The following is a 26236-nucleotide window of genomic DNA, read 5'->3' on the forward strand; positions in this document are numbered from 1 at the left end:
GACAGCTCCCCCTTCCTTTTTGTATCTCCCTCTTACCACTTTTCTTTAAAAGGTTAAGGGAAATTGAATACATTATGGGTGCCACGGCCAAGTGAACTGAAAAATGCATCAGGGGGGCAAAGGGGTGTCGGTCGACATGAAACTACGACTAAATGAGCCAAAGTGAGGTGACCAACATGTGGTCACCTCACCTCACATCTCTTCCTGTAAACCAAACATGAAGAAATTGTATAGGCCTGCTATACAATATCATGAAGTGACATCTGTATCCCAGGTAAAGAAAGGTGATCGATTTGGTACCCTACAACAGCCAGACCAAACAAACTGCAACCTACACTTCAAGCCTCGACATTAACGGTTGCCCGCTTGCCCCGGGGCAGGTGAACTCTGTGATCGGGTAACTTACATGTCACACTTAAATGTGACATGTACTTGCCCGTTCGGGCAAGTGATATATATATTTTTATTCCTACAAATAAACATCCTCCTTTATCGCGGGAGAGGAGATTTCTACAGCGCTGTGCATCGTTTTTTGGTAAAACAGGAGAATAAGAATCATAACAATAATTTGGGTTCAGTCGCTTCCGTATAGCCAACTGCCACCTACGGAATAGAAGGAAAAGAATAGGCACCTTCGTTATGTTACTTCAGCCTCCGAAAAATGGCCAAGTGCCAGGTAAATGTTACACAAACAAATAAATAAATAAATAAATAAATAAATAAATAAATAAATAAATAAAGACACATGAAAATGAGACGCCGCCAGGATATGAAAAAAAAGGCAAAGGATTTTTCCTTGGGTTCGTCATGACAGCAGATAAAAGTTAGCAATTTCACTACATTACGGGTATAGTATATTGAGGACGGTTTAGGACACTGTTTCGACAAAAATCAGAACGACATGTTGCTATCAATATCTTTGTGTGAACAGCACTTAAACCTACGTTCCAGCTGCTATCTGCTTTAGGGACCGTCTACAACTCACACCCCACAGACTTCACGTGGAATTGTTTCAGGAAAGAAATCACCACAAATCAATAAAAATACATTTTGTCATTCTGATTGCTGTAGTAGTTGCAACTGGTGGGCTGTTACTACAGGTGATTATTTGCTCATAATTATGCATTATAGTGAATTGGGATTCAATTAATAGGTTGAAATATTCACCAAAAAAATAAACATAAATGTTGTCATTCTGATTGCTGTAGTAGGCCCTATATGAATCTGTGTGTCCCATTCATATACCAATGTGTGGCGCAGCGCCACAGAATCAACACTGAGCGCCACAAATTGATTCAGCTTTTTTCATTTTTTTTGCGATTTTTAAATATAAATATCGTTCCGTTCATTCATCTCCTCATAGCCCTCTTTCTCCCTGACATTCTCGTTCACACAGGCATACGCACACGAACACGCACACACAGAGACAAGCACCCATTCATGCCAGTGGTGCGCGGGTACACTTATCAACGCGCCTATCAAAGGAAAACCTGAAGCAGCGGGATATTTGTCACAGAGAAGACGGTCGGTGACCGTTTTACCAAAGTTTAGTACTGTGCTCAAAAACACCTGCCCAAAATTATTGTTAACTCAGAAAAGATAATGTTAGCCCTTATAAACTCAACGTTATTGAACATCCCACACCCTAAGTCAGAATTGATAACGCAGCAAACGATGCTATTACAATTACAATTACAATTAGGGCATTTGGCAGACGCTTTTATCCAAAGCGACTTACATCGGTTAATACACACATTGACACACCGACAGCAGAGTCAACCATGCAAGGCGACAGCCAGCTCGTCAGGAGCAAGTGTCTTGCTCAGGGACACATCAACACTCAGCTAGGAGGAGCTGCGGATCGAACTAGCAACCTTTCGGTTACAAGACAACTGCTCTACCTCCTGAGCTAAGCCGACCCCTATTAATATGAAATGCGGTTATAGTTGGGATAAGATACGGTGTAAGACTGGGTAACCCCAGTCCGTTCTGCCGGCGATTTGAATTCGGTCTGCAGCAGGGTCTAGAGAGCAATACATTTCTTTCTATTTCCGATCCGCTTTTACTGGAGCCAATCACCAAGCGTTTTTCCCCCTGCGGCGCTATTGGCCGGTTTAACACAATGACGACAGGGAAGCTATTGTTGCGATCGAAGCAATCGTTGGTCTGATTGGTTGAAGGACTATTATTATTTTTATTATGACATTTATATTGTCACATTATACTATTGATTTTCCTTTACACAAAAACTTAAATGCAGGATTCCTCATCTACCCCCCCGTCAGGATTCCTCGTCTTTGAGATCGGTAAACATAATGAAATGGGCTAAATTTTGGATTACCCATTTCACAACATTTTTTTGCCTATAAAAAAATAAAGTTTTTATGTTCAATTGTGAATTGAAAGGACAAAGACCTTTCACGGTTAAAGTCCAGCCTTTTTTATTATGTTTTATAACATTTAGAATAGCCCCAACTCTGACGCTCTTGTTTCCTCAGCATTAGCAATAAGTGGGTTTTACTGACAAACATAAGATTAATGATTGAATGGGTGAAGGAATGAAGAAGGAATCACTTGGCCTTGAGTTGTTAAACTCCAACAGACAGCGTTACACATGTGAAAATACTTGAATTACCAAGAGATAAAGATGTTTAGATACACAATTTGATAATGTGTTTGACTGTGTCCTATACATCAATCAGGAGAAACTGGTTTTAAAGTGTTTCACTGGATCCTGTGCTAATTTGCCAAGGTTGCAGAAGGAGAGCCTATATTTTAAGGAAGGGGCGGGACTACGGGGATAGGGAAGGAGGGAGGGAGGGGTTGGGGGTCTGCATCCTGTCTACAGTTCCTGAGAAGTTGATGACTGTGGTTTTGTCCTCTTTTGCTGACTTCTGCCTTTTGAGAGTAGTTTTTCTTTTTTTTATTCCGTTGGATTTCTCAGTTCATATGGATAATCAAGTCTGGAATATGACATTTAAACAACAAGGCTCAACAAACAAATCAAACAAAAAACTGGCCATCATTAGGTCGACAGTTTACACACGATTGTCAAGTTCAAAAAGCCTGAGGAGGTTAACAAACAAGGTATGTCACCTGGGAGTGGCAAGTACTTATCGCTTTTAAGAGCGAAAGAAGAGATTGACTTCTTGAAGTCATCACTTTTATTATTATTTGGTCAACAACAACAGTATCTAGTGGATCATTTGAAGAAGTCCAAAGTGAACCCCGAGGGGGTTAAGGTGGCATTAAGGTTGTTTTTTTAGGTCTAAGATTTCAAGAAAAAACAGCTCTACTCTTAGTGTAAACAACCTGCCCCAGCAGAGAGGTGCACCCTGCTAGCCGGTTGACAGAAGTCTCTACTAGCGTAGTCTCAGACAGCATGTGCTAAAGTGGTGATTTCCCAATGACAAAGAGCTAATGAGACGCTGAGAGATGTAGATACCACATTCATCGCCAACGTAATCACAGCTAAACAAGGTTAATGTAAGTGATGTCTGTGGCTACGTAGCCAATAGATTAGCATTAGCTCCATGACATCCTGAATGGTACGTTCCTGTATGTTTATATGGTCGGTATTATTATTAACAGCTGATCGCGACACATATTACAACAACAATGTTGTGGATATCGCTTTGACGAGACTGTCAGTATTTTTTAAGCCATTTCTGTCACCTTAAAATAAATAATCGGAGGAAAAACGTTAGCATGCTAAAATGTAGCTGTCAAGTTGCTCACCTTCAGTCTGATCTCATAGGTGGTGAACCTGCCCCTTCCCACCCCCATCGTCTCAGGGTTGCTCACGTCAATCTCTAGAAAGTTACTCGGAGGTCCATACGCGTCGTTGAGGTTCTGGGGCTTGGTGAATAGCCTTCGTGTGTCAGCTATGGTGTCAGCCATTTCTCCCCCTCAGCGTTCAGTAGGACGGCCACTGACACTCCAGCGCGCTTCTGCAGTACTTCCGGTCAGCTGACACTCCGCTGACGCCGCGTGAGACCTCAACGGTTGATTTCACTGCTTTTCGTTATAGTTCGCTCGAGCCTCGCCTCTGCCAGATACAGCCTCAGCAGGGCGTCAATGCCGAATACTAAAGACCGTTAAATGCTCCCATGTCCAAACGATGTGGCACGTCATTATTTGTATTTTACAATTCATAAATAGCCTATCTTTAAAGATAATACCTGTTGCTGTTAAATATTATAATCTAGTATATTTAACTTCATACAGCCTTGGCATGGCGTCCATGGCAAATACTAAAGACCGTTAAACGCATTTTACAATTAATAAATTGCCTATCTTTAAAGATAATACACGTTGCTGTGTTGCGTTTACGGTGGCTATACTGCATATTTTTGCTAAGCGGACTAAAACTGGCAAATTACACTTTGCATGTCGCATGGTCATTATATACTAGATTCATTTTGATTGTGTTGCAATTAAAGCGCACATAAAACAACTATTGAGCGTGTAACGTTTCTGTATATAATCAATATATTGATAAAGTTTGAAGAGCTTGAATCAAGATGGCGCACTACGGTTCTCTTTTAGCGTATTCGTATAGAACTACTATAAATGTACTCAGACACTCGGTTTTAGATCGAAATATTAAATATCTCCCTGCGTGCATTACGACTATTCAAGGTCATTGTTCTTTTAATTCATTTGGCATAATTCACAAGGCATTGTATGCTTGTTGTTGTGTTTCATGTGTCCTTGATAATAATCTTCATACGCCTTTTTCGGACGTAACGTTTTCATCGTCAGATATTGTATGGATTCATATGGCAGTTGATCCTTAATTAACTAGTATACCGTTATATTACATTTTAGGTTGCACCCTTGATACCGGAGGCACTTCATTACAATCATCATATTCCACTAAATCTACAACTCCGGATACACATGGCTTAAGTAAAACTGTTGCACGATATGACGACCTGACTCAACGTGGTACCCTGAGGGAGGATGGTCATCAAAGAGATGTTCTCCAACATCTGGCTCAACTGCAAGAAACCATCAAGAGCTACAGCAATGAAATATACTTGGATGTACCAACACCAAATGAAAACAATTCCACTCATTGTGAAGAAAAAGATCATGCCACACCTGGAAAAATGAATGAAGATCCTATTTCCCTCAAAACGGTAAATTTATTACATTTAAGAATACACTAGATTTGTTTAATAAACTTTTAGCTAGGGCATAATACATATTTATTTGAGGTTTACATTTTTATAACTTTTACAAGAACAGGTAATGCTTGTTGCATGCATGTCTTTCTTTGCAACAAGTTTCTACAGAGCCATTTGTTTCCATTGCACTTCATGGAACTGTGTGGTTGGTCTGTGAATTGATTGCAAGGAGAACCAGTAAAGAGTAGGTTCAAATTCAACAAGTGTTCTTATACTACAAATGTGGTGGTCACATTAACACGATGTTCTCTCAAAAAAAAGAAATGGGAAGGGTCCTATATCAAGTGGCATGGTTTTTATTTGTGTTAAACATACTGCATCGATAGTTTCAGTGTTTGTTAGTTATACGTGTTTACACCTTTACAGAGGGGTTCTACAAAGTTTATTATTTTATGTTTGTGTCTGGTGCATGGATTTGCTTAAGCATTGTTTTTCTACAGTGTGGCATCTGGACTGGATCCACCATAAAGCCCCAATGACATCCAAAATATGCGCGCACCTCCGCATGTGATGATCCAGCGAACTGTAGCCCAGTTGCGTGGCTGATGCGCCCTCTCTGGGGCTCAGGTCAAAGGGAGCGTAGGGGTCTGGGAAGTGTGTTGCTGCCATTTGTATTTTGGAACAGTAAAGGGGGGGGGGGGGGGGGGGGGGCTGTTGTTGTTTTTAGGTCAAGGGGAGTTGACTGTCTAGTATTCGCGGTTGGTGGGAGTTTTCTGTTGGTTGGCTGGCACAGACACACTCACAGAGCCAGGCAGTGGTTTTTTTTGGAAGGCCCCCGGGTGGACCTCCCGCTGGGCTGGTCCCCGGCTCCCACCCCCTCCCTCTCTTCCTCGCTAACTCTCGCCGTTGTCGTGCAGTAATGAGGGGATCCCTATTGTCCCCGGGCATTCTTGTGCTTTTTTTGCTTTTGATTCCAACTCTGACAAATACTTTGGTGTTGGGCTGTCATCTCTACCACCATCACCGCCCACCTCCCTCGCAAACCTCCCCCCATTACTCCCTCCCACCTTATTCCTTAGCCTGGTTCACATTCACACACACACACACACACACACACACACACACACACACACACACACACACACACACACACACACACACACACACACACATACGCATGGGCCAACTGGTGTTATGCAGTTCTTCTATGTTGAATCGGGTCAGACTGCTGTCCTCTTGGTGCCTGTTATCTCTATGAAAGTGCCGCCATTGTCCTCTGCTAACTGACCAAGTCTGTACGGGGAGTACACTTGACTTAATATTGACCCAATACGGCCCGGTTTTGCAGATGGCTGATCAGACAATGGTCCATTGTTCAGAAAGAGAAAAGCCTTCATGTCGGATCTGCATTGTTTACTTTCACTTTTTGTATATTATTGCGATGGCTTCTCACAGTTTGTTGTTTGCCGGTGAGGCCCAACGTCTGTGATCAACCACCAAAACCACCACTCTGTCTAGTCATCATGGGAAAATGTTGACAATACACCAGGTTGCTGGAGTTGTCCCAGCCATGTCCTTGCGGCCTGGCATTGAACCCCATTGTCAAGTCATTCTAACCTTAACCCCTATCACCTCAGTAATGGACTGGGGGAGAGAGAGATTGAGGGAAGGGGTAAGGGAGAGTGAAAAAAGGGACACCTTTGTTTCTCTGTTGTTACTTTTAGAATTATTCGTCATTCTAAGATCCTAAGATATACCGTTGCATTTCATCACCGCATTATATTACTGTAGAGGTTCCAGGTTGTTCACAACCAGAGGCAGTGTCTTCACTTTTGAGCTGCAGCATGGCCATTTGTGTGTGTGTGTGTGTGTGTGTGTGTGTGTGTGTGTGTGTGTGTGTGTGTGTGTGCTTTCTTAAAGCCAGGGTCTTTTATATTGTATTTTTTTTAAGCCAGGAGGCAGGCAGCACAATGACTTCCAGCAGCAGCTCAATGCGAAGGCACCGTATCACAATTAGCGGTGCGAAACAGGGTCCTGCACAGAGAAATCTACTCCATCTCGGCACAGGCTCATCCAGTCCTCCACTGTTTTGTCTGACAAATCCCCCCATTGTTCGTGCGATGATGCTTTTCTTTCGTGGGAACCCCAGGCTTGTCTTGTTGATTAGATGCCCTTTGTCTCTCCTGTCCTGCACTGGGCCAGTCTGGAGAACTGCGAGAGTCTCTCTCGCTCCCTCTCTCTCTTGCTCCCGCTCTCTCTTGCTCCCTCTCTCCTCTCTTCTCTCCGTTCGTCGTGTCTTAGTGCCTCAGCATACTTCCCCTATTAAACGCCCCAGTCCTTCTCATTTGGCAGTGTATATATCACTGCTTATATATTGCCCAGTATTGTGTCATGAGCTTTAGTTATCAGCAACACTAGTTATCAGCAACACACACACAGAACACACACGTTACATCTTTAGGATTTCACCTTTTTCATTCTTATCTGGTCAGTGTGTGGGATGAGTTTACTCAGCCCTGTTTCCAGTTATTTTTTCTTACCCCAGTGTTCGATGTAATGTGTATATAATGTTTGTATATCTCACCTCCCCTATAAACCAGCAACAAACATCTCAACCAACTCCACCACCTAGGGGGCTTTACATCCATGGAGATGTTGGTAAGAAAGTATTTTGAATCACACACACACACACACACACACACACACACACACACACACACACACACACACACACACACACACACACACACACACACACACAATAAATAAAAGATCTTATATAAATCAGCAGGAACTCAAAAATATGTTTTCTGTTTGTTTTATTTTACTCTCTTCCCAGGCACTGGCAAGACTATGCTGATGGACATGTTCTACTCCCACGTAGAGAACAGCCGCAAAAAGCGAGTGCACTTCAACTCCTTCATGTTGGACATTCACAGAAGTAAGCGTTCCCTCTCTCTCGTGCCTCGCGTGACTTTTCTGGAAGTGTCTGCGCTAGACAAAGCGAGGAGCATATATTTCCCAACTTTTGTTTGTCCTGACTCTCTACGTAATTGTCTGCGTGATGCGTACATGCGTGTGAAATTACTACTTTATTCTGTATTGTTAGGTGGGGGTGGGTGGTGGTGATGGGGAGGGCAGGGGGAGGACTGCTTACCGATGCAGGTGTGCTTTAAGATTTGCCTGACGTTTGTGTGGCACTTAAAGGGATCCATCGGTGGAAACAAAACCTGCCAAAACGAGGGCGAGGGAAAATGTTCACCTACGACCCCATATCGCCGGTTGCTATGGATATCAGCAATGAAACCTGCCTCCTGTGTTTTGATGAGTTTCAGGTGAGTGTGTGTGTGTGTGTTTGTGTGTGTGTGTGTGTGTGTGTGTGTGTCTGATTTTAGGTGTGTTTGTTTGTGTTTGTGTGTGTGTGTTTGTGTGACGTGAGGTGTGTGTGTGTGAGAGAGGGTGTGCACGTGTAAGTGTTATTCAAGTGTGTTTGCCTGTTCTCAAGCAGGTGCATGCAAATTATCTAACTAGGAGTAAACAATGCCGACAAAGATGTTTATATGCATATTGAAATTCTTATGTGAGTGAGCCACACAATTTCTATCTTAAGCATGGTGCGTTTGTCTTTTTGTTAGTAGAGAAAGGCACGCGTAACCCTCGACAGAACTTTCTCAAACATATGAACTCAGGTTGTTTGTTTAGTACATTTGGTCGCCTCATACTGTTATATCGTCTGGGCAATTTTTCTGTTGAATTTAGTCAGGTTTTGCAATTTAACTTGGAGATGGAAATAACAAAAGTAATTAATAGTAACAGATAATAAATATTAGTAAATCATATTAGAAAATCAATAAACTTTTCACTTTAGCAGCTTTTATTATCCTTATTGCATTATAGCAGTTCATGTCTTTTGAGCATATTAAAACTGTTGCAATTCTTTGTGCAGTATTACTCTTTGAGTGAGAGCTTATTTCTGTCCTGTCTGTCCCATCTGAGCATGACAACCTGATGCTTGTGTGGTTCTTTGGGGCGATGACAAACAGGGATGGGGACACCTAGTGGCTGGCCTGAGCATCGCCGCTATCTATCGGTTGCACAGAATTAGCAGTGAAAAATTAGATCCACCAGTTTCTTTACCGAGGCCCTGACAAGGTGTGATTGTAGCCAACCCATCATATCCTCTCCACCACTGCTCTCTGTGGATTTAGGCTGACTAACTCTGTTATGAATGATTGATGTGAGTGTTCCTGTGTTCACTTTGAATATGTTCTGTGGTAGGGCGTTGTCGCTGCGGCACAGTTCAATATATATTTATTTATTTAGGATGTTAATGCCACTAGATAAAAAAAAAGTCCCCTTTATTTAATGAAATAACTTCAGTTGGAAAGATTGCCCTCATACCACCCAAACTATAGAAGGTAAGGTCCAACAAAACCCAAATGAACCACAGTCATTTCAGGACCGAGGATGTTTATTTTGACCCTTCACCTCCGTCCTTCATCTGTGCAGATGCTCACGATATACCGCAGAGTAAATAATCATTAATACAGATGTTTTTACTTTGTCGTAATGAGGAAAAAAACACTCATGCATCATTTTTTGTGGTGGTTTTCATAAATGTTTTTTTCGTCAATGTCCGCAGGTCAAAGGTCATAGCAGGGAAGGGGAGGAAGGGTTCGGGGGGGGGGGGGTGTGTGGAGAGGGGGCTCTCTGCTACGCATCTGCCAGGATCAAGAGCGGCTCCCTTTCATCCCCTTTTCTTTCACGTTTTAAACTGCGCCACGACTCTGCGTCTCCCCATTGATTTTGTTTTTGTTTTGCAGTGGCGCCGCTGCTTTTCCTTTTTTTGGTCGCTCATAGACTGTTGCTGCCGGTGAATGGAAGGCACAAGAAGCTTCCATGCATGCGTTGTTTGTGATGCATAAACAAGAGGGTTGGTGAGGAGGCCCGGTTTTGGGGGGGGAGCAGGGGAGGGGTCGCAGGGTCTATACCAATCAGCATCCTGCCCCACTCAGCCATGCAAATGAGATGGTCTGGGTATCAGTCGCACTCCCCGGCTCCTTTAAGTGAGTGGAGCTAGAAAGCGACTGGCGGCGGCGGCGGGTCAGATGGATCTTATCCTCTTAAATGCTAATGACATTTCTCCATTCTCTTCATTAGCGCCGTGCCATTATCAGTAATTTGTAGACCCCCCCCCCCCCTCCTCTTTAGCACACACCACTCTCCCTCCTCGCCACACACACACACACACACACACACACACACACCACTGCTAATGAATACTTTGCCATTGAGAGATCCCGATATGGAAAGATGGAGTTGGGGCCGGGGAGGGGGTGACTGAGGAGCGAGGAAAGAGGGTGACAAGGAAGCTCTCGAGCGGCCATTGTCTCCGCTGGCCGGCAGTCAGCGCGTAGCGGCTGTGCAAAATTGCTCATAGGTTGTGTACATAAAGAGGTGTAACATCAAAAGAGGCTTAATTTGGCCCCCGGCACTGCGGACGGCCGCACCAGGAGTAATTGGATGCTCATTTAAATATTGGTGTTAGTCGGAGGGGGGGGGGATTGCAGCGTTATTTTTGTCTTTGGCGAGTGCTTTACGTTGTCTGCACCGCCCCCCCCCCCCCCCCCCTCGCCCCCCTCTGTCCTCATTCTGTGGGCTCCCCCTCAGCTCGCTATCAATATTGCTCCTCCAAGTATGCCCGTTTCGAGGGCACATGAATAAACAAATCCAGGTTGTATGAAAGGTCATTTTTAAATGATTCTTTTGAAATTAAAAAAAATAAAACTGGGGGGGATGGGGCTGGAGGAGGGGATAGATCCTTGGCTTTCAGTTGATTCTCATTACACACACGCACACACAAACGCACGCACACACACACATAAATGCACACAAAAAACACACACACTAATTTGATGCCCCCTGGCCACCTCTCTCCAGTGAAATCAAGGCTTTTACACACATGTTAATACGAGTGTTTGTGAGGGCAGCAGGGCTAATATGCACCCTGAGCACACCCTCCATGGGCTGAAAAGCAGCATATGCTGTGGGCATGGCCCTCCGGAGAGCTCTATCACACTCTGGGGAACTGGGGGACAAGAGAGAAGTGGGGGAAAAGATCCTGGGTATTGTTTTAATCCACACACTCGCTTCAGCTCATTTACATTTACATTCAGGTCATTAAGCAGCCTTTCTTATCCAAAGCGACTTACAATAAGTACATTTGTCAGAAGAAGGTGAAGCAATATATCGCCGTCAGTACAGTAAAGATTGTCATAGAACCAATTGCAAAGGACTTACATTCGCTAGGTTAACCCATTCCCCATATTCAACAAAGATAGCTAGGGTAAGATGCAACACAACTACTAGAACTAAGTACGACATACAATTAGTGCATACTTTAAGTGCCAGGAAATACAACATAAAATAAATAGGGGTGGGAGGGGGTGGCTATGCATAGTCGGTGAACTCTGGACAGGTGAGTCTTGAGTCTTTCGCGGAAGCTAATGAGCGACTCTCAGCTCCAGTGCAAAGCAAAAAGCAATGCAATCTTTTTTTCTACAAAATCGACACCAAATGGATTTGAATTTTACCTCTGAATGTTTAGACGTGTGTCAATGCTCATCACAAAGGATTTTATGTTTTCCATTGAACTTTTTGTTCTACTTATTATGCCGCAGTCCAATCCCAGGCATGCCTCGTGCCCCTCTACAATACTGTACACAATACTACAATACAGACGCCCTCTGCACCGCTCAGACCCCCTTTCACCTCAGGGTGAAAGAGAAGGACGAGGGTGACCACACAATGATGAGCACCTCCACAATAACAGAAAGGTCGCCGCTCTTCATGTAAAAAGCCAACCGCTGCAGGCTGCAGTGCCGTCATAACCCCCACACAACACTGGGGATTGGAAGACCACAGCAGGCTTGGAATGGGTTTTAACTTCATATACAAGCACAGTAGGTGCACATGTGTCCTCCACGCACACACAGCTTTATATGGCCATCTGCGACGGTACAGTATGACCCCTGTTTGGATTCACATTGGTCCAGTTTCATTATTCTTTTCTCCCTCTCTCTCTTGATACCTCGCACGCTCGTCCTCGCCCTCTGTTTATCTGATTAGCTCAGCCGTCGCTGGTCTTCCACAGACAACCGCTTCATGACTGTGTGTGTTTGTGTGTGTTTGTGTGTGTGTGTTAGTTTGTGCTTGAATAGACATCACCAGACATAAAGACTGGAATGAGCGCATCTCAATGGTGCTAATCAACATGGAAAAGGATGTTAATTCTCCTTTGCAAGCTTTGACCCCAGTGTACATACAGGCAGACATGCACACGCACGCACACATGCACGCACGCACGCATACACGTACACTGCACAGTTTCAGTCTATTAACAGATGAAAAGGATGAAATTCATTGATGTATTTTTTAACTCTTGCCTTGGTGTTTTTGTCTGTATGTTTGTTTCTTTGTCAGGTGACGGACATCGCTGATGCCATGATCCTAAAGCAGCTGTTTGAGACCCTATTCCGGACAGGGGTGGTGGTGGTGGCCACGTCAAACAGACCCCCAAATGGTACTGCCAAGCACGTGTGTGTGTGTGTGTGTGTGTGTGTGTGTGTGTGTGTGTGTGTGTGTGTGTGTGTGTGTGTGTGTGTGTGTGTGTGTGTGTGTGTGTGTGCATCAATGTGTCATTCTGAGCTCTGCCATGGCATTTGTCGTCTCATGGTTAGTGATGCATTACTGTACAGCACTATACCAATAGGAATGCTTGCTATGTTGCCTGAAATTATGGTAGGTGGTCTTGTTTGGCAACAGGAGTGTTGTGGGTTCAATCCCCGTCTCCTCCAAGTGTTTAAGGGTCTGTGAGCTAACTGCTTCCAACAAGCTGGCTGTGGCCTTGCTTGTTGACACCACCACTGGTGTGAGTGTGTGAGAGAAGAATATGGCAAATTGAGGTCAGATTAACCAATGTCATAGAATGTGAAAAACCAAATAAGAACCCAACTTCAGATTGTACAGAGGCAATGGCTTCATGCTTAATATATTACCTTCACAGAAAAGCAGTTTGTTTTATGACCTATGTTTGTCATGCTTGTAGGTAGGGGTGGGACAAAATATCGATACGGCGATACGTCTCCCTTCTTTGTGCGATAATAGAATCGTGCGATAAGAGAATCGATACACTGCCGCCAAATTTCCAATATTTAAAATAATTAAACAATATTAAATAATATTCATGAAGAGTAAGGCAGGAAATATCAGGCAAAATACTGATATTTAAATTAATAAAATACGGCGCTCTAAACTGATTTCCCTGCTTCTCGAGGTGGCGCTCAACACATGAATGAAGGAAACTGAGGTATATTAAGGAAAGACCAAAATCCAACACTTTACTTTTCACAGTCATTTTGTAATCATCGTTAGACATATATCGTGATGTGTCGTTATAGGATGTCAATATATGCAATATATTGATTATTGCAGAATCCTTGTGTCGCGCTATTATCGATATCGCGGGTCATGTATCGCGTATCGTGCGGTACCCTGTGATTCCCATCCCTAGTTGTAGACCATGCATGGCGTTCAGACCGGGAGACTTGAGGGCTTCAAGTGGTTGTCAGCAGCGGGGTTTTGGGGGACAGGGGTGTGTGGTTGTAATTGTGCTGTTGGTAAACTGCGGTTTACCCTATACCTTATGAAATCTCATCCGAACCGGCAAACTGCACTTTGGTTTTGTGTTTCACTTTCCACGGCCCCTCTGACATCCTCTTGAAAAATATATATATATATATCCTTCATGCTGTCCTCTTGTGTGGGGTGAATTAAAGCCTGTTTTTTTCCTCGCATCACAAGCACATGAGCAATCAAGTGTGTTCACAGGAGCCGATGACGCATCGGGCGTCAAACGAGAAAACGGTTGAGGGCGGTGCGACCGCCGGGCCTCGTCTCGCAAAGAAAACAGCCCTGGAGTGGCCTTGGAGTGCGAGCCATGTCTCTGGGGCTCAGAGCGCCGCTCCTTTGACGTGAAGCTACAGTGAAGAACAAAGCAGCACACCGGGCTAACTTGATAGGGATCCTTCTTGTGTTTTAAATACGTTGATAATGGAACACTAAAAGCCTCCAGAGACAACTGGACATGAAAGGAGCCTTCGTTCCCCTGTCTTTGCTGATGTTGAGGAGCGGGTATCAAAAGGCCCTAAAGTAGGTTATCTGATTCAAGGGCTTATTTTTCTTCTGCTATTTTGTGTGTGAATGGAATACATTTATTGACCGCTTTGCTTGTCACTCGGGACGGTCAAAGTGCTTTGCAATGCTAAGATTGAGTTTGTCTAAGCACACACTAACACACACACACACACACACACACACACACACACACACACACACACACACACACACACACACAGCACACATGAAACACACAAAAAAGATGATGGCGATATTAGCCATGCAAAGACAACCAACCCGTTGAGAGCGGTAAGGAGTTTGGTACCCTCGCTCAACAACACTTGAAGCCAGCCGACCCTGTGCAGCCTAGAGACGTTTCCACCGCCTCCTGATGATGTCTGATGACTTGCACTGTACCTTGTGACGGTAGCGGGGGCAGGGGGCTGCGTTACCAATGCCATGGGACTGATTGTGCATCTCAGTTACGGTTACGTAACTCAGATGATTGTATTCACAATACATTATAAGTATTTTCCAATAGTAACACAAGATGACGTCGTTCCTATCAGTTTTTGTTGGTGTTAGTGTGCTACAGAGTTCGGAAGTCTTCGTTGCATTCCCTCTAACAGATATGAGATATTAACTCGGACTCATACAAAGGGATGAGAAGTGGGAATATATAAATGTGTATATCACTTCTCATCCCATTGTGTGAGTGCTAATTCAAATATCAACCATATCTATATAAGTTGGGGTCTTTAATATGGTTTAATGCAATATTTATATATTTATTTGATCTACCCGTCTAATTACGCAAAGGTATTTAGTTTGTTTAGTCATTAACCTGTCAATTGGTTTAGTCCTGGGTACTTCCTGTGTGCCTATATAATGCTGGTGGTTCTACCATTTTGGGTCAGTCGGTTGAAAGCGGTGAGTACCCTGCTGCTAAGTAAGAATTAAACATGCTGGATTATTTACTACCATATGACTTATTCTCACAGTTCAACCCTCCAATTGACCATCCCTCAATGACCCAGAAAGAAAGTTAATTTTGTTGATAGCCATTGATGTCTGTTCGAGCAGTGGTACAAGAAGGAGACAGACCACAGCCACTGTCAGTTCAGCGATGATGGTTTTAGCGATGGTGGTTTTGATTATGAGAATGACAGAGCCATCCCTTGAAGTCATACATCTTCAGTTTGTTAAGTTGGTCACTTAGACCTGCGAGTTAGATATAACCGCGGATCCACATATCTCGCACGCAAAACAATCCATCACAGAGAATCAACTTTCCAACAAACTACTTACTTCCTTCTCAGCTTTGCTGCTTTCGTTAGCTTAAGCCCAAACATCAACAACATCCACTTGTACACATTTGCAACTGTAAAGACTTCAGGCTTTTGTGCATGTGTGTGTGTGTGTGTCACACACCTTTTCTGTATATGTTCGTGCATGTTTGTGTGTGTGAATCCCTATCCGTTTTATCTGTCTATCAGGGATGCTACTTCAGATGTAATTTGTTCCAGCAGAGCTAATTGAGTCCTCTATTCAGGCAGCCTCTGTGGACATTGTCCCTCCTGAAAAGGCGACAGTCCTTTCTGCCGCCACCATTGTTTGGGAATGTAATGAATTTTATGTCGCCGCCGCTGCCGGTAGAGAAATCCATTTTTCTCCCTCTGGTCCAATGCTTTTGTTCCAGCCTCCCCACCCATGTTTCAGTGCATCAATAGCCACTTTATCTGCCAATCTGTGGCCGTGCGTGTGTGTATGTGTGTGTGCACGTGCGTGCATGGATGGTAGTGTGGGGTGGCGTTATTAGGAGGCTAAACAGCACCTCTAATACAAGCCCACCCCTCTCTTTCAGATCTGTACAAAAACGGACTTCAGAGGGACACCTTCCTGCCTTTCATCGGCGTGCTGGAGGTACACACAAAGTCATCCCTCCTTCACTCCCTTTATTTCCAAATGTATTCATTTGTTTATCACCCACACACACCGTGCTTCCGCACACATAAACACGCACGTACACAGACATACGCACACTCTTTACATTGCACGCCTCTGTGCCTCTGTGTTCACTTTGCTGTTCCCAGGGTTTGATGTGTTCCTGTTTTCCTGGTTGGATGCCGAACACGGTGTCACAAAGCTGTCTTTGATCATACAGCATGCAGGGAGAGGGAGAGGGGTAGAGAGAGCATAGGTTACACCAGTGAAAGATGGGCAGGCGAGCTGAGCAACTGAGCCGAGGCACTTGCATTTCAAAAGTGGCGTGTGTGTGTTTATCGGAGGGAGGGGGTCCTGAGGCTTGCGAAGCTGGCAAATACACTACTTTGCAATTTAATTGCATTATTGTAAGCAGGTAGGACCATTATCCTGCCCGCATCCCAGATGATCATTGATGTGTGTGGAGTGATCGCCATGATACATAATGGAGGCTTAATTTGGGTTTGTTATGCATTTTGCAGGAGACTAGGTGAGCATTCTTGGGCTTTTATAGCTATTTAAATATTAAAACGATGAGGCATTATCAAACTGTGGCATATTAGTCATATCAATGAGTAATAAAAAAAGCAATGTAATGCTTATTAGTAAATGAAATACACACACACACACACACACACACAGTAGTCACCCATCATGTCATCACCCTGCAACAATGATGTGATTAGCCCTAGCTATTATTGGACCTATTTTAGCTATTTACAGATTAAAAGTATGCCAGAATCATTTTAGATCATTTTAAGTGCCAGCCTCGAAGCCTTTTCATGCAGGTAACATTTCAGTCAGTTAGGACTGTCTACAAATTACCACATATAGCCAAAGGTGTTTGAAGTGTTTAATTGCCGTACAAGTTTCAATTAACATGGAATTGTATCTTTAGAGAAGGAGTAAATTATTAGGTTAACCTTATTAATTAGTTTTATTATCCAGTAATAGCTTCTCCTGTCTGAAACACGTTTTCTAAAGAGGGGTCTCACTGGGGAATCTGCCTCCAGACCCCATCGCTAGAACTGTATTCAACAAATAAAACAATCCCATAACCACACAGATTACCAGGCAGTAAGCACAGTGGACGTCCCCACGGGGAATTTAAAGTCACTCCCTTGTTACCACCAACCTTCTTTAATCCCCCCACCTCATCAGGGTCCTGAATGCCCCTTGTCCCCCTCTCTGCCCCACACTGCCTCCTCTCATTCAGGGCCCATGTTCTCCTTTGTGAGGCCATCTGGTTGCGGTCTTTCTGGGGGTGCGGCGGCCTTCTGTGTGGTGGCCCTCCGTCCTGCGGCGTTGGGGGCTGGACGGTGGGTGGGGACGAAGACGGGTCACCCTATTAACTACCTGACCCTGAACAGATTGAATTAAACCTGGCAAAGGGACCCCCGGCCCTACGCCCTCTAAGGTCCAGGCCTCCTCTCGGTGTATGTGTGTGTGTGTGTGTGTGTGTGTGTGTTGGGGTGGGAATGAAAAAAAAGAAAGAGAACGCAGGCCCTGACCTCTCCTCCCACCATCACCTGGGTGGTGGGAGGAGGCTAATCCCCGTCCCGGGGGTGGATGTCTTCATGGATCTATTGACTTCTGATTAGACAGGAACTCTTTGCTCATGATGCCACTCCATCCCTCCCCCCACTCGCTACGTAACAACCCCAGCACCCCCCCCAGCCTAGTTTTCAACCTATTCATTTCCCGTCCATTTGGGTGTAAGTGACTAATGCAGACAGCAATGTTTGACATTGGTCCAGTATTGAATGACCGCACTCCAGCTATTGCAGCCGCGAAACGGGCTGCACTGTAATCTGATGGGTCATTAGCATCAAGAATTCCTCTCAAATACCTTGTTTTTGCAGCTGACAGAGTGTTTTACAACATTATGAAAAGGGAGCCTTCTGAGTTATACTGACCAGTGCTGTCTTAACGTCTCGCTTGATCCGGTCTGTTTGTTATCGGGTCTTACCACTTCTTGCTCAAGGAGAAGGCTTGCTCTGAAATCTTGTACTCTTAAGAGTTGAGTGGTTGCAGGAAATGTCCCTCTTGTCATTTACATCTCCTTCTAAATCTTTTGGATTTAACCAAACTTGGCTGTCTGTAGTCCAACACCTAAACTCTCCAACTCCCACTTCCGTTTCCACCGTTCTTCCTGCACCAACTCAACCATCAGGATGATTCAGAGCGATGTCGTTGCCAGAACTAAGAATAATAATAAATATTTATATATGACACATAATTATGAAGGAAAGATGTTGATGAAGATGTTGCACTTAATGCAATACTGTGCCTCTTCTTTCAAGTGAGCTGCAAAGCAATGGCCGAATGTCATGTTCCGCTTGTTCATGATGTTATGATCGGGATTCAAACTCTCAACCTAAGCATCACCTGTACAAGGCATTATCCCATTGAGCCACTGATAAACCTGAACTGCAGTCTCATTCACATGGTCAAAATGTCTATTGACAAGCATATAACATCCAGAAAACTCCAAGCACACATTTCTCAAGTGAATTAAAGGCTTCCTTAAAAGCAAATACCTGAAAAATCTTTGAAATTCTAGGGGAAATTAAACATTTGTAGTCAAGAACACTAACAGAAAAAATATAAATATGACAGTTAATTATGAAGGAAAAACGGTTAACGAAGAAGTTCCCCTTAATGCCATAGTGTGTCTTGGCAGTCCGATTCTTGGAAACTAATGAGCCGGAATGTTGATTGCCTGATGAATTTCAGGTGTTGTTCAATGTTGTGTTTCTTAAGTGAGTGGCAATGACAGAATGTCATGTTCAGCTTGTTCATAATGCTCTAATCAGGATTCGAACTCTCAACCTAAGGATCACTAGTACACGGCATTACCCCGTTGAGCCACTGACATTCCTGAACTGGTTGAAGCCTCATTCACATCGTGAAAATGTCGATTGATAAACACACATCAAGAAAACTCCAAGCACACATTTCACAAGAGAATTAAGGGCTTTCTTAAAAGAGTACAGATTTGAAAATTTGCACTGTAAATGGTATCCACCTAATGATAGCCGTATAGTAGTTATACAATAACAAAATGGTCATATAGGCAAAATGGGTTGAGACTGTGGAGGTTTGGCTTTTCTATGAAATTGTGGGAAAAGTAAATATTTTTAGAGCATAAGACCAAGGTGAAAAAGATGCATCTGATTTTAGAGGTTAATATGATGAAAGAATTTTGAGTCCAGGTCAATCTCGTAAGGAGAAATAAGGCTAGTTCATATATTTTTTAATAGCGCCACCTTTGGGTGCAGTACCACAATTTGGGTTTATGGGTAGTGGGGGGTATTGGTATCCACCTAATAATAGTCGTATTTTTTTTTTTATACAATAAAAAAATGGTCAATATTTCTCAAATGGAACTAAGTAAAACAAATTCTGTTCGATGATTTTTGTGAGGCTTGGTCTAAAGAATTTATTTGGCGATTTTGGTGAATTTTGGATTATTTTTTTAGCCTGTGAATCTTTTTATCATGTTTAGCTTTAATATGAAATTGTGGGAAAAATATATATTTTTTGGGCATAAGACCCGAACTTTATAAATGCGTCTGATTCTAGAGATTAATATTCTGAAGTAATTTTGAGCCTAATTTATGATTTTTTGCAGTAGCGCCACCTTTGGGTGCAGTACCACAAATTTGGGTTTATGGGTAGAGGGGTTATTGGTAACTATACCTGAACATTTCAAGAGTTTTCGACTTACGGTATAGGCTGCAGTATGACTTTTTAAAATTTGAGGGGAAAAAAAAACGTTACGGAAACAATAGGGGCCAAGCAGCTTCGGTGCTCAGACCCCTAATAATCCTCTGAGCCTGTTAGTGGCAAAGCCAGCGGTACAAGAGGAGGGACATCGACAGGGAGCCCTTAAGGGATCTATCGGAGCCCTGGCGGCTGCAATGGCTGAGCGCTCTTGCTCAATACTGAACCAATTTTAAAAAATGCGGTCTGCATTAGACATTTCAACACAAAAAAAAAGTACCAAGATGGCTCTCAAATTCAGTTTCGGAACGTTTTGATGTGGATGTGATCTCCTGTCTTGTTGAACGTTTCATCCAACTGGTATCGATTGGAATATCAACGTCAGTTCGATCTTAACTTCAGCGGGCTGTCCTTGTACCAAAGGTACAAATCCAATCCCAGTACCCCCCTCCCCTCCCTCCCTTCCTCCCATCCCTCTCCTGCCCATCAAAGCCATCCATCTTCTGTCATTTGTATACGTTTTTTAAATCAATGTCCTTCTGTGAACACTGCTATAATGGATTTAACACTAGGGTAACTAACAAGGGAGAGAGAGAGAGACGGACACAGACAGAGAGAGAGAGACGGCACCGGCGTGTGACCTCATGAGCTATAAAGCGATAAATCTGCTATCCAGAAGACGCATGGATGGATGGATTTTCATGTTTACATCTCTGACATTATTTTTTTTTAATTATCAGAATGCCTCTCAAGCAAAAGGTTATCCAGTGCCGCTCTCTGAAGGCTTTGCAGGATGGGGGTTATGTATATAGACTCTGTTAACGCCGGAGACGACACAGGCACAACAATGGCTCCCGGCTCTCCACTCCCATCTTAGACCGCCGCAGCCGTCCCCTGGCTCTGCTTAAACAAGTTATTATTTATCTGCAAAACCCAACATTTATCACAAAGAAAGCCATTTTCAATGTCCCTGAAAGGGGGTTGGGGGGGGTGGGAGAAGGAAAAATGGCGACAACTTAGAGTCATTGAGTCTTGTCCCTCCAGGGCTCCTGTGTGGGCCGTTGTTCTCCATCGGTGTGCCGCGTCTACTAGATATCCACACAACAGGAAACAAAAAATAGGATGAGAGGGAGGGAAGGATGGTGGGGGGGGGGGGGGGAGGGGAATGTGAACGAGACCAATTTTGGCACTCGGGTCTGAGACCTTGGGCATAAGGGTGCCTTGTTGAGGCGCTCGCCATGGACCATAAGTTACAAATCGATGGGATGTTGATATTTGATGACTGCCATTGTGCTGCCGTGGCACTGGGGCGGGGGGACAATGGCGGCGGGCGGTACACCTCGAGGGCAGGCCTCTCTGCCTTTTGTAGTGGCCTCGCTGCTGCGGCTGCTGCTCCACAACAGCACTAACCGTTCGGAGAAAAGGGACAAATCTATTTCTCGATTCCAGTGTGTTTGGGAAATAAAAGGTTTCATCCGTGCAGCTTTTGTGTGGCCGCCTGATTTAAGATGATTAGAAATTTCTTTTGACTGATTACGGACAGGTGTGCTTGTATGTGTGTGACATGTTTGACGTGTTTGTGTTCCACGTCGTTAATCCTTGAAAGTTGGGTATTTCTCCCAGGTCCGGTGTTTTGTGGCCTGAGGTACACAGCGCCATGATGCTCCTACCGTCTTGAGGATGGATCCAAGTGTGTACTGTTGGAACACTAGTTGTAGGTGTCCTGGTTGATTTCAGCACAAGGATGTAAAAGAAATCAGTAAGAACTAACAATTGAACACACAGACCCCATCATATGCCCGCATCATGATGCGGGCATATGATTATGCTGGATAACCACTCGATTTCTAATATTGCATTCAAATCAACCTTTTCATACACTTTCGTTTTCATATGGGGGGGGTCCTGGATCACAAAAGGCAGGGCCCTCATGCTCACAAGATGTTTCCCCAAGAGGAGCAGCTGAGGCAGGGGGAGGTTGTGAGAATGACCCCTTGGAACAAACTCCCGATGGTCCAAGGTGGTCATGTTTTAAGGGAACAGATCATTAGGTGCAATTAGAGTGTGCACATTGTTATGTAGTACCACCTCCACCACACTGCCCAAGAATGAATCAAATCACAGGAATACACCCCCATCTCTCTCCTTCTTGCTCCCTCACACACACACACACACACACACACACACACACACACACACACACGCACACGCACACGCACGCACGCACGCGCGAAAACACACACCAGCTTCACAGTGAGTAAAGACACTTTGATGTCAGGAGAGTCGTCCAGAACTTTGCCAGCATAAAGGCACTGTTTTAAGCTCTCATTCTATTCTCCCTCCCTCTCTCTCTCTCGCTCTCTCTCGACCTCTGCACCCCACTTTCCAACTCCCCCCCCCCTCCGCTCTGTCTCCCTTCTCTTCTCTCCCTCAACACAAGGCTGCAGGACACATCGATGAATGAATGAATGAACGAATGAACGACAACCTTTCCCCTCCTCCCCTCCCTCTTTCTCTCTCTCTCTCTCTTTTTTGCAGTCTTCCCACCCCATGTTTCTTTGAGGCCTGGTCAATTCTCTGGGCCAAACAAAAAAAAGCATCAAATGTTTTCCGCAGTCCAGTAATGAGGGAGTGGACCTCATAAGGGCCTGGTAGTCAGCTATCCTTGGCTTTTGTTATCGCTCAATGGCGCCGCACTCTTTGAAAAAAACTCAAAAGCACTTTTTTCCTTTTTTTCGGAGGAGGATGGAGAAGGATATGGCATTGGGGGAGGGGTGTGTGTGGGGGGCAGGGGGGGTGTGAGTGAGAGGCACAAGAAAGAAGAAGAAGCCACTCTTTTTTCATTTTCTTTGAATGCTCAATGGCTGTCCAGTGGGATAAAGAGACTAGCTGCTCGGACAATGAGGGAACAGGAGCTACATGTGTTTAGATAACTCGCCTCCTACCAGGCCCTTCTTCTCCTGTCACTCATACGTCTCTGTCTCCATATCTGTCTCTGTCGCAATGCCCCCTTTGTTTTCCCTCTACTTTCTAATCTGCTCACTTTTAGTTTGGTACTTTTTGTAGAGGCCATGCATTTTTTGTATTTTATATTTATCTATAATGAAAGTGGTCACTAGTTGCTTTGTAGACAGCGCGGCAAGACCCTGGGCAGTGGCTGGTTGGCTCCAGACATACCTACAGGCAGCATAGCGGGCTTAGGAAAGGGGAGGCTGGGTGGGGTGAGCGGGGCAGGGGGGATGGGTGTTGAGGGGGGGCGGGGAGTGAGATGGCCGGGAGAAGTGGCAGGCAGAAATCTTGGAGGAGTGAGGACTTGACAATCCTCTTGAGATGAATAATCAAGTAATGACCCCGGTCTCATCTGATTATAAATAACCCATGGAATCATCATCGCTGATTGTGTTTCCAGCCTCTCCTTCCACCACCACCACCACCACCCCCTACGCGCACCACCATCACCAGGACCACCACCAGCATCACCACCATCAGCATCACCACATCCACCGCCAACACCTCCTACTTGTTCTCCTTTTTCTCCCTTTTTATGATGTCACAGTCCGTTCGACCGCAGTCCCTCATCTATTTATAGGTAGAGATGGAGCCTGTTTGTGTGTGTGTGTGTGTGTGTGTGTGTGTGTGTGTGTGTGTGTGTGTGTGTGTGTGTGTGTGTGTGTGTGTGTGTGTGTGTGTGTGGAGTGCAGTGGAACTGAAAGACTAGTGCCGACTTTTTAGGAAGGCGGCGGTGACAAGGTTTGAGTTGTTTTTATCCTCCGCTTCCCGCCAGGGGGAATATTTCCCGTGCGGCGTAGCGGCCCCGGGGTCACTGCAGCGCTGATGAAATGACGCCTCCCTTTTGTGCGTGGGGGGCGGGGGTACTGGCTGGCTGTCAGGTTGTTATTAAGCCCGATCCAGCCAATTGGCTCCGCCGCAGGGACGGCTCCGGAGGTGTGTGCGAGCGGACGTGGAGATAAAAAGTTGACAGCGGAGAAGAATGGAGTATTTCCGTCCCCTTGCTTTTGTGGTGATTGCTAATTATCCCCCCGAGCTCAAGGAGGCCAGTGGCAGAAACTCACTGATTTCATAATGTAGCGGAGCTGTCACCGAGTCCTCGCCGGCCGTCCAGGGAGGGGGGGTTTGGAATGGGATGATGCCACAGGAGCAATTCTTTTCTCTTCTCTGTTAGAATGGCGGAACGATGATGATTATAGTTTGCGCGGCGCTCGTCAGCAGGAAGACACGGGCCCCCCCCATCCCCCCTCGTCCCTGTTAACGTTTTAAACTCTCCGTAGGGGGGAGGGGAGGGGGGGTGAACTGTCACTTGGCGGGTCGGACCCCCCACTTGAGCAGCGCGGGGTGATGAAGGTAGAGAGGCCCACAGGCGTTTGAGCGACAGAGTAAATGTGGTTTATGCGGCGGTCTCCCCCCCCCCCCCCAGGGCACCTGTCGGTGAGCATCAGGTGGGTTCTGTTGTTCCTCTGCCCCTTCGCTGGGGAATTCGTTTAGTTAATGGCCCAAAATGTGTCAATATTTCTCCCATACGAGGCAACTTGATAATAGCAAACACCGGCAGCAATAAAGGTGCTGCTGAGCGTGAACCAAGCATTCCTGACGCCCGGGAGCCGCGGAGGGAACACCTTGGCGTTCCCTCCACCGTGCCCAGCGTCTCGAGGAAAGGCTAAGAGACAAGGTTGTGTAAGATTGGGTACACTCATGGTCACAGCTCTGTTTTGGCACCGCAGTGGTGGAACGAGCTCCCTCCCTTATAGTACTTAGTTGTGTAGCATCTTATCCTAGCTATCTTTGTTGTGTACGGGGAATGGGGTAACCTAGCGATTGTTAGTGCTTTGCCCTTGGTTCTATAAACATCCTTACTGTACAGACAGCGATATATTATTGCTGACGAATGTACTTATTGTAAGTCCATTTGGATAAAAGCGTCTGCTAAATGCCCTGAATGTAAATGTAATGGATTACTTTGTGTTTAATTAGTGTGTGTGTGTGTGTGTTTTTCTGTTTAGGAATACTGCCAGACCATCTGCTTAGACTCCGGCACTGACTACAGGAGGCTGGACAGTACGCCGACAGGGAGGCAGTACTACCGGTACGCGCCTGCCTCAATGGCTCCCTCCTCTCTTCCTATAGTGCACCTGTAGTTGTTATGCATCGCTCTGCTAAAGGACAAAAAAAAAGCAACCTCTTCACAAACACACACTTTCATACTTGTTGGCCTGCATGGTTTCATGGACACACACACACACACACACACACACACACACCATCTCTCACCTGCCACTTGACCCTGTACTTTCTTTCACATTTTCATGCACACACAAATGCACACAAATTCACTTTTTTTGTGTGCATACGAACACCTCCAGCTTTTTTTCCTGAGGGGGTCAGAGAGAAAGGGCCCCTGGGATGGAAGCACGGGGACCAGGAAAAAGAGCTGCGTTACCTTGAGGGCCGCGTGAAAGAAAGACACAGAAATCAATAGACTGCACAAAATGGCTGCGCTCGAAAAGCAAGTTGTGAAGCGTTGAGACCGCCACACCAACACAAAAACACTGGCACGCACAAATCCTAGCACACACATACACACACGCACACACTCATAGTATGAACTAGAAAAGTACTAGAGTGGTCGCTAGGGTGTTCTTTCTGGTTGCTAGGGGGTTATGGGTGGTTGCCACGGTGTTCTGGGGGATGGCTGGGTCAGTCTAGGTAGTTGTCAGGGTATTCTGGTTGGTTTCTATGGTGTTCTAGGTGTTTTCTATGGTGCTTTGGGTGGTTGCTAAGGTGTTCTGGGTTGGTTGCCATGGTATTCTAGATTGTGGCTAGGGTGTTTTGGGTGGTTGTCATGGTGTTCTATGTTGTTGACGGTGTTGCTATGGATGGTTGCTAGGGGTTTGATGTGGTTTATATTGCTTTTCCAGGTGGTTGTTAGATTCTACTGGCGGGTGTTTAGGGTGTTCTAAATGGTTTCTATGGTGTTCCAGATGGTTGATATGTGTTCTAGTTTGTCGCTAAGGTGATCTGGGTGGCTGCCAGTTTTTTCCAGTTGATTTTTTTATTTTGTCATGCATTTTAATTGATCCACCGTTAATATTATTATCACAATTGATCAAAAAAATTAAGTGCATCCCAATCAATGCGGGGAGCTCAACATTTTGATTTATAATGTCATCGGGTCTAAATATTGTGGGAGGAGGGACAGTTTA

At 44.9% G+C, this 26236-nt stretch overlaps 2 protein-coding genes across 2 annotated transcripts in view; one reads left to right on the forward strand and one right to left on the reverse strand.

Annotated features, from left to right (window-relative positions):
• Positions 1 to 3949, reverse strand: part of snx3 (sorting nexin 3) — an 18318-nt gene extending 14369 nt beyond the window's left edge. The window contains exon 1 of the mRNA XM_079753311.1: positions 3739 to 3949. Coding sequence (XP_079609437.1) covers positions 3739 to 3900 — 162 coding nt within the window. The 5' untranslated portion in view covers positions 3901 to 3949. The remainder of the gene's footprint in view (positions 1 to 3738) is intronic.
• Positions 3950 to 4523: 574 nt separating this feature from the next.
• Positions 4524 to 26236, forward strand: part of afg1lb (AFG1 like ATPase b) — a gene marked incomplete at its 5' end in the record, with an annotated part of 29668 nt that continues 7955 nt past the window's right edge. Inside the window, 8 exons of the mRNA XM_079753310.1 lie at positions 4524 to 4641; positions 4831 to 5144; positions 7733 to 7790; positions 7972 to 8073; positions 8340 to 8467; positions 12615 to 12714; positions 16174 to 16232; positions 25037 to 25119. Coding sequence (XP_079609436.1) covers positions 4524 to 4641; positions 4831 to 5144; positions 7733 to 7790; positions 7972 to 8073; positions 8340 to 8467; positions 12615 to 12714; positions 16174 to 16232; positions 25037 to 25119 — 962 coding nt within the window. The remainder of the gene's footprint in view (positions 4642 to 4830; positions 5145 to 7732; positions 7791 to 7971; positions 8074 to 8339; positions 8468 to 12614; positions 12715 to 16173; positions 16233 to 25036; positions 25120 to 26236) is intronic.

Source organism: Pollachius pollachius, assembly GCF_949987615.1.
Source record: "Pollachius pollachius genome assembly, chromosome: 16".
Classification (NCBI taxonomy): Eukaryota; Metazoa; Chordata; class Actinopteri; order Gadiformes; family Gadidae; genus Pollachius; species Pollachius pollachius.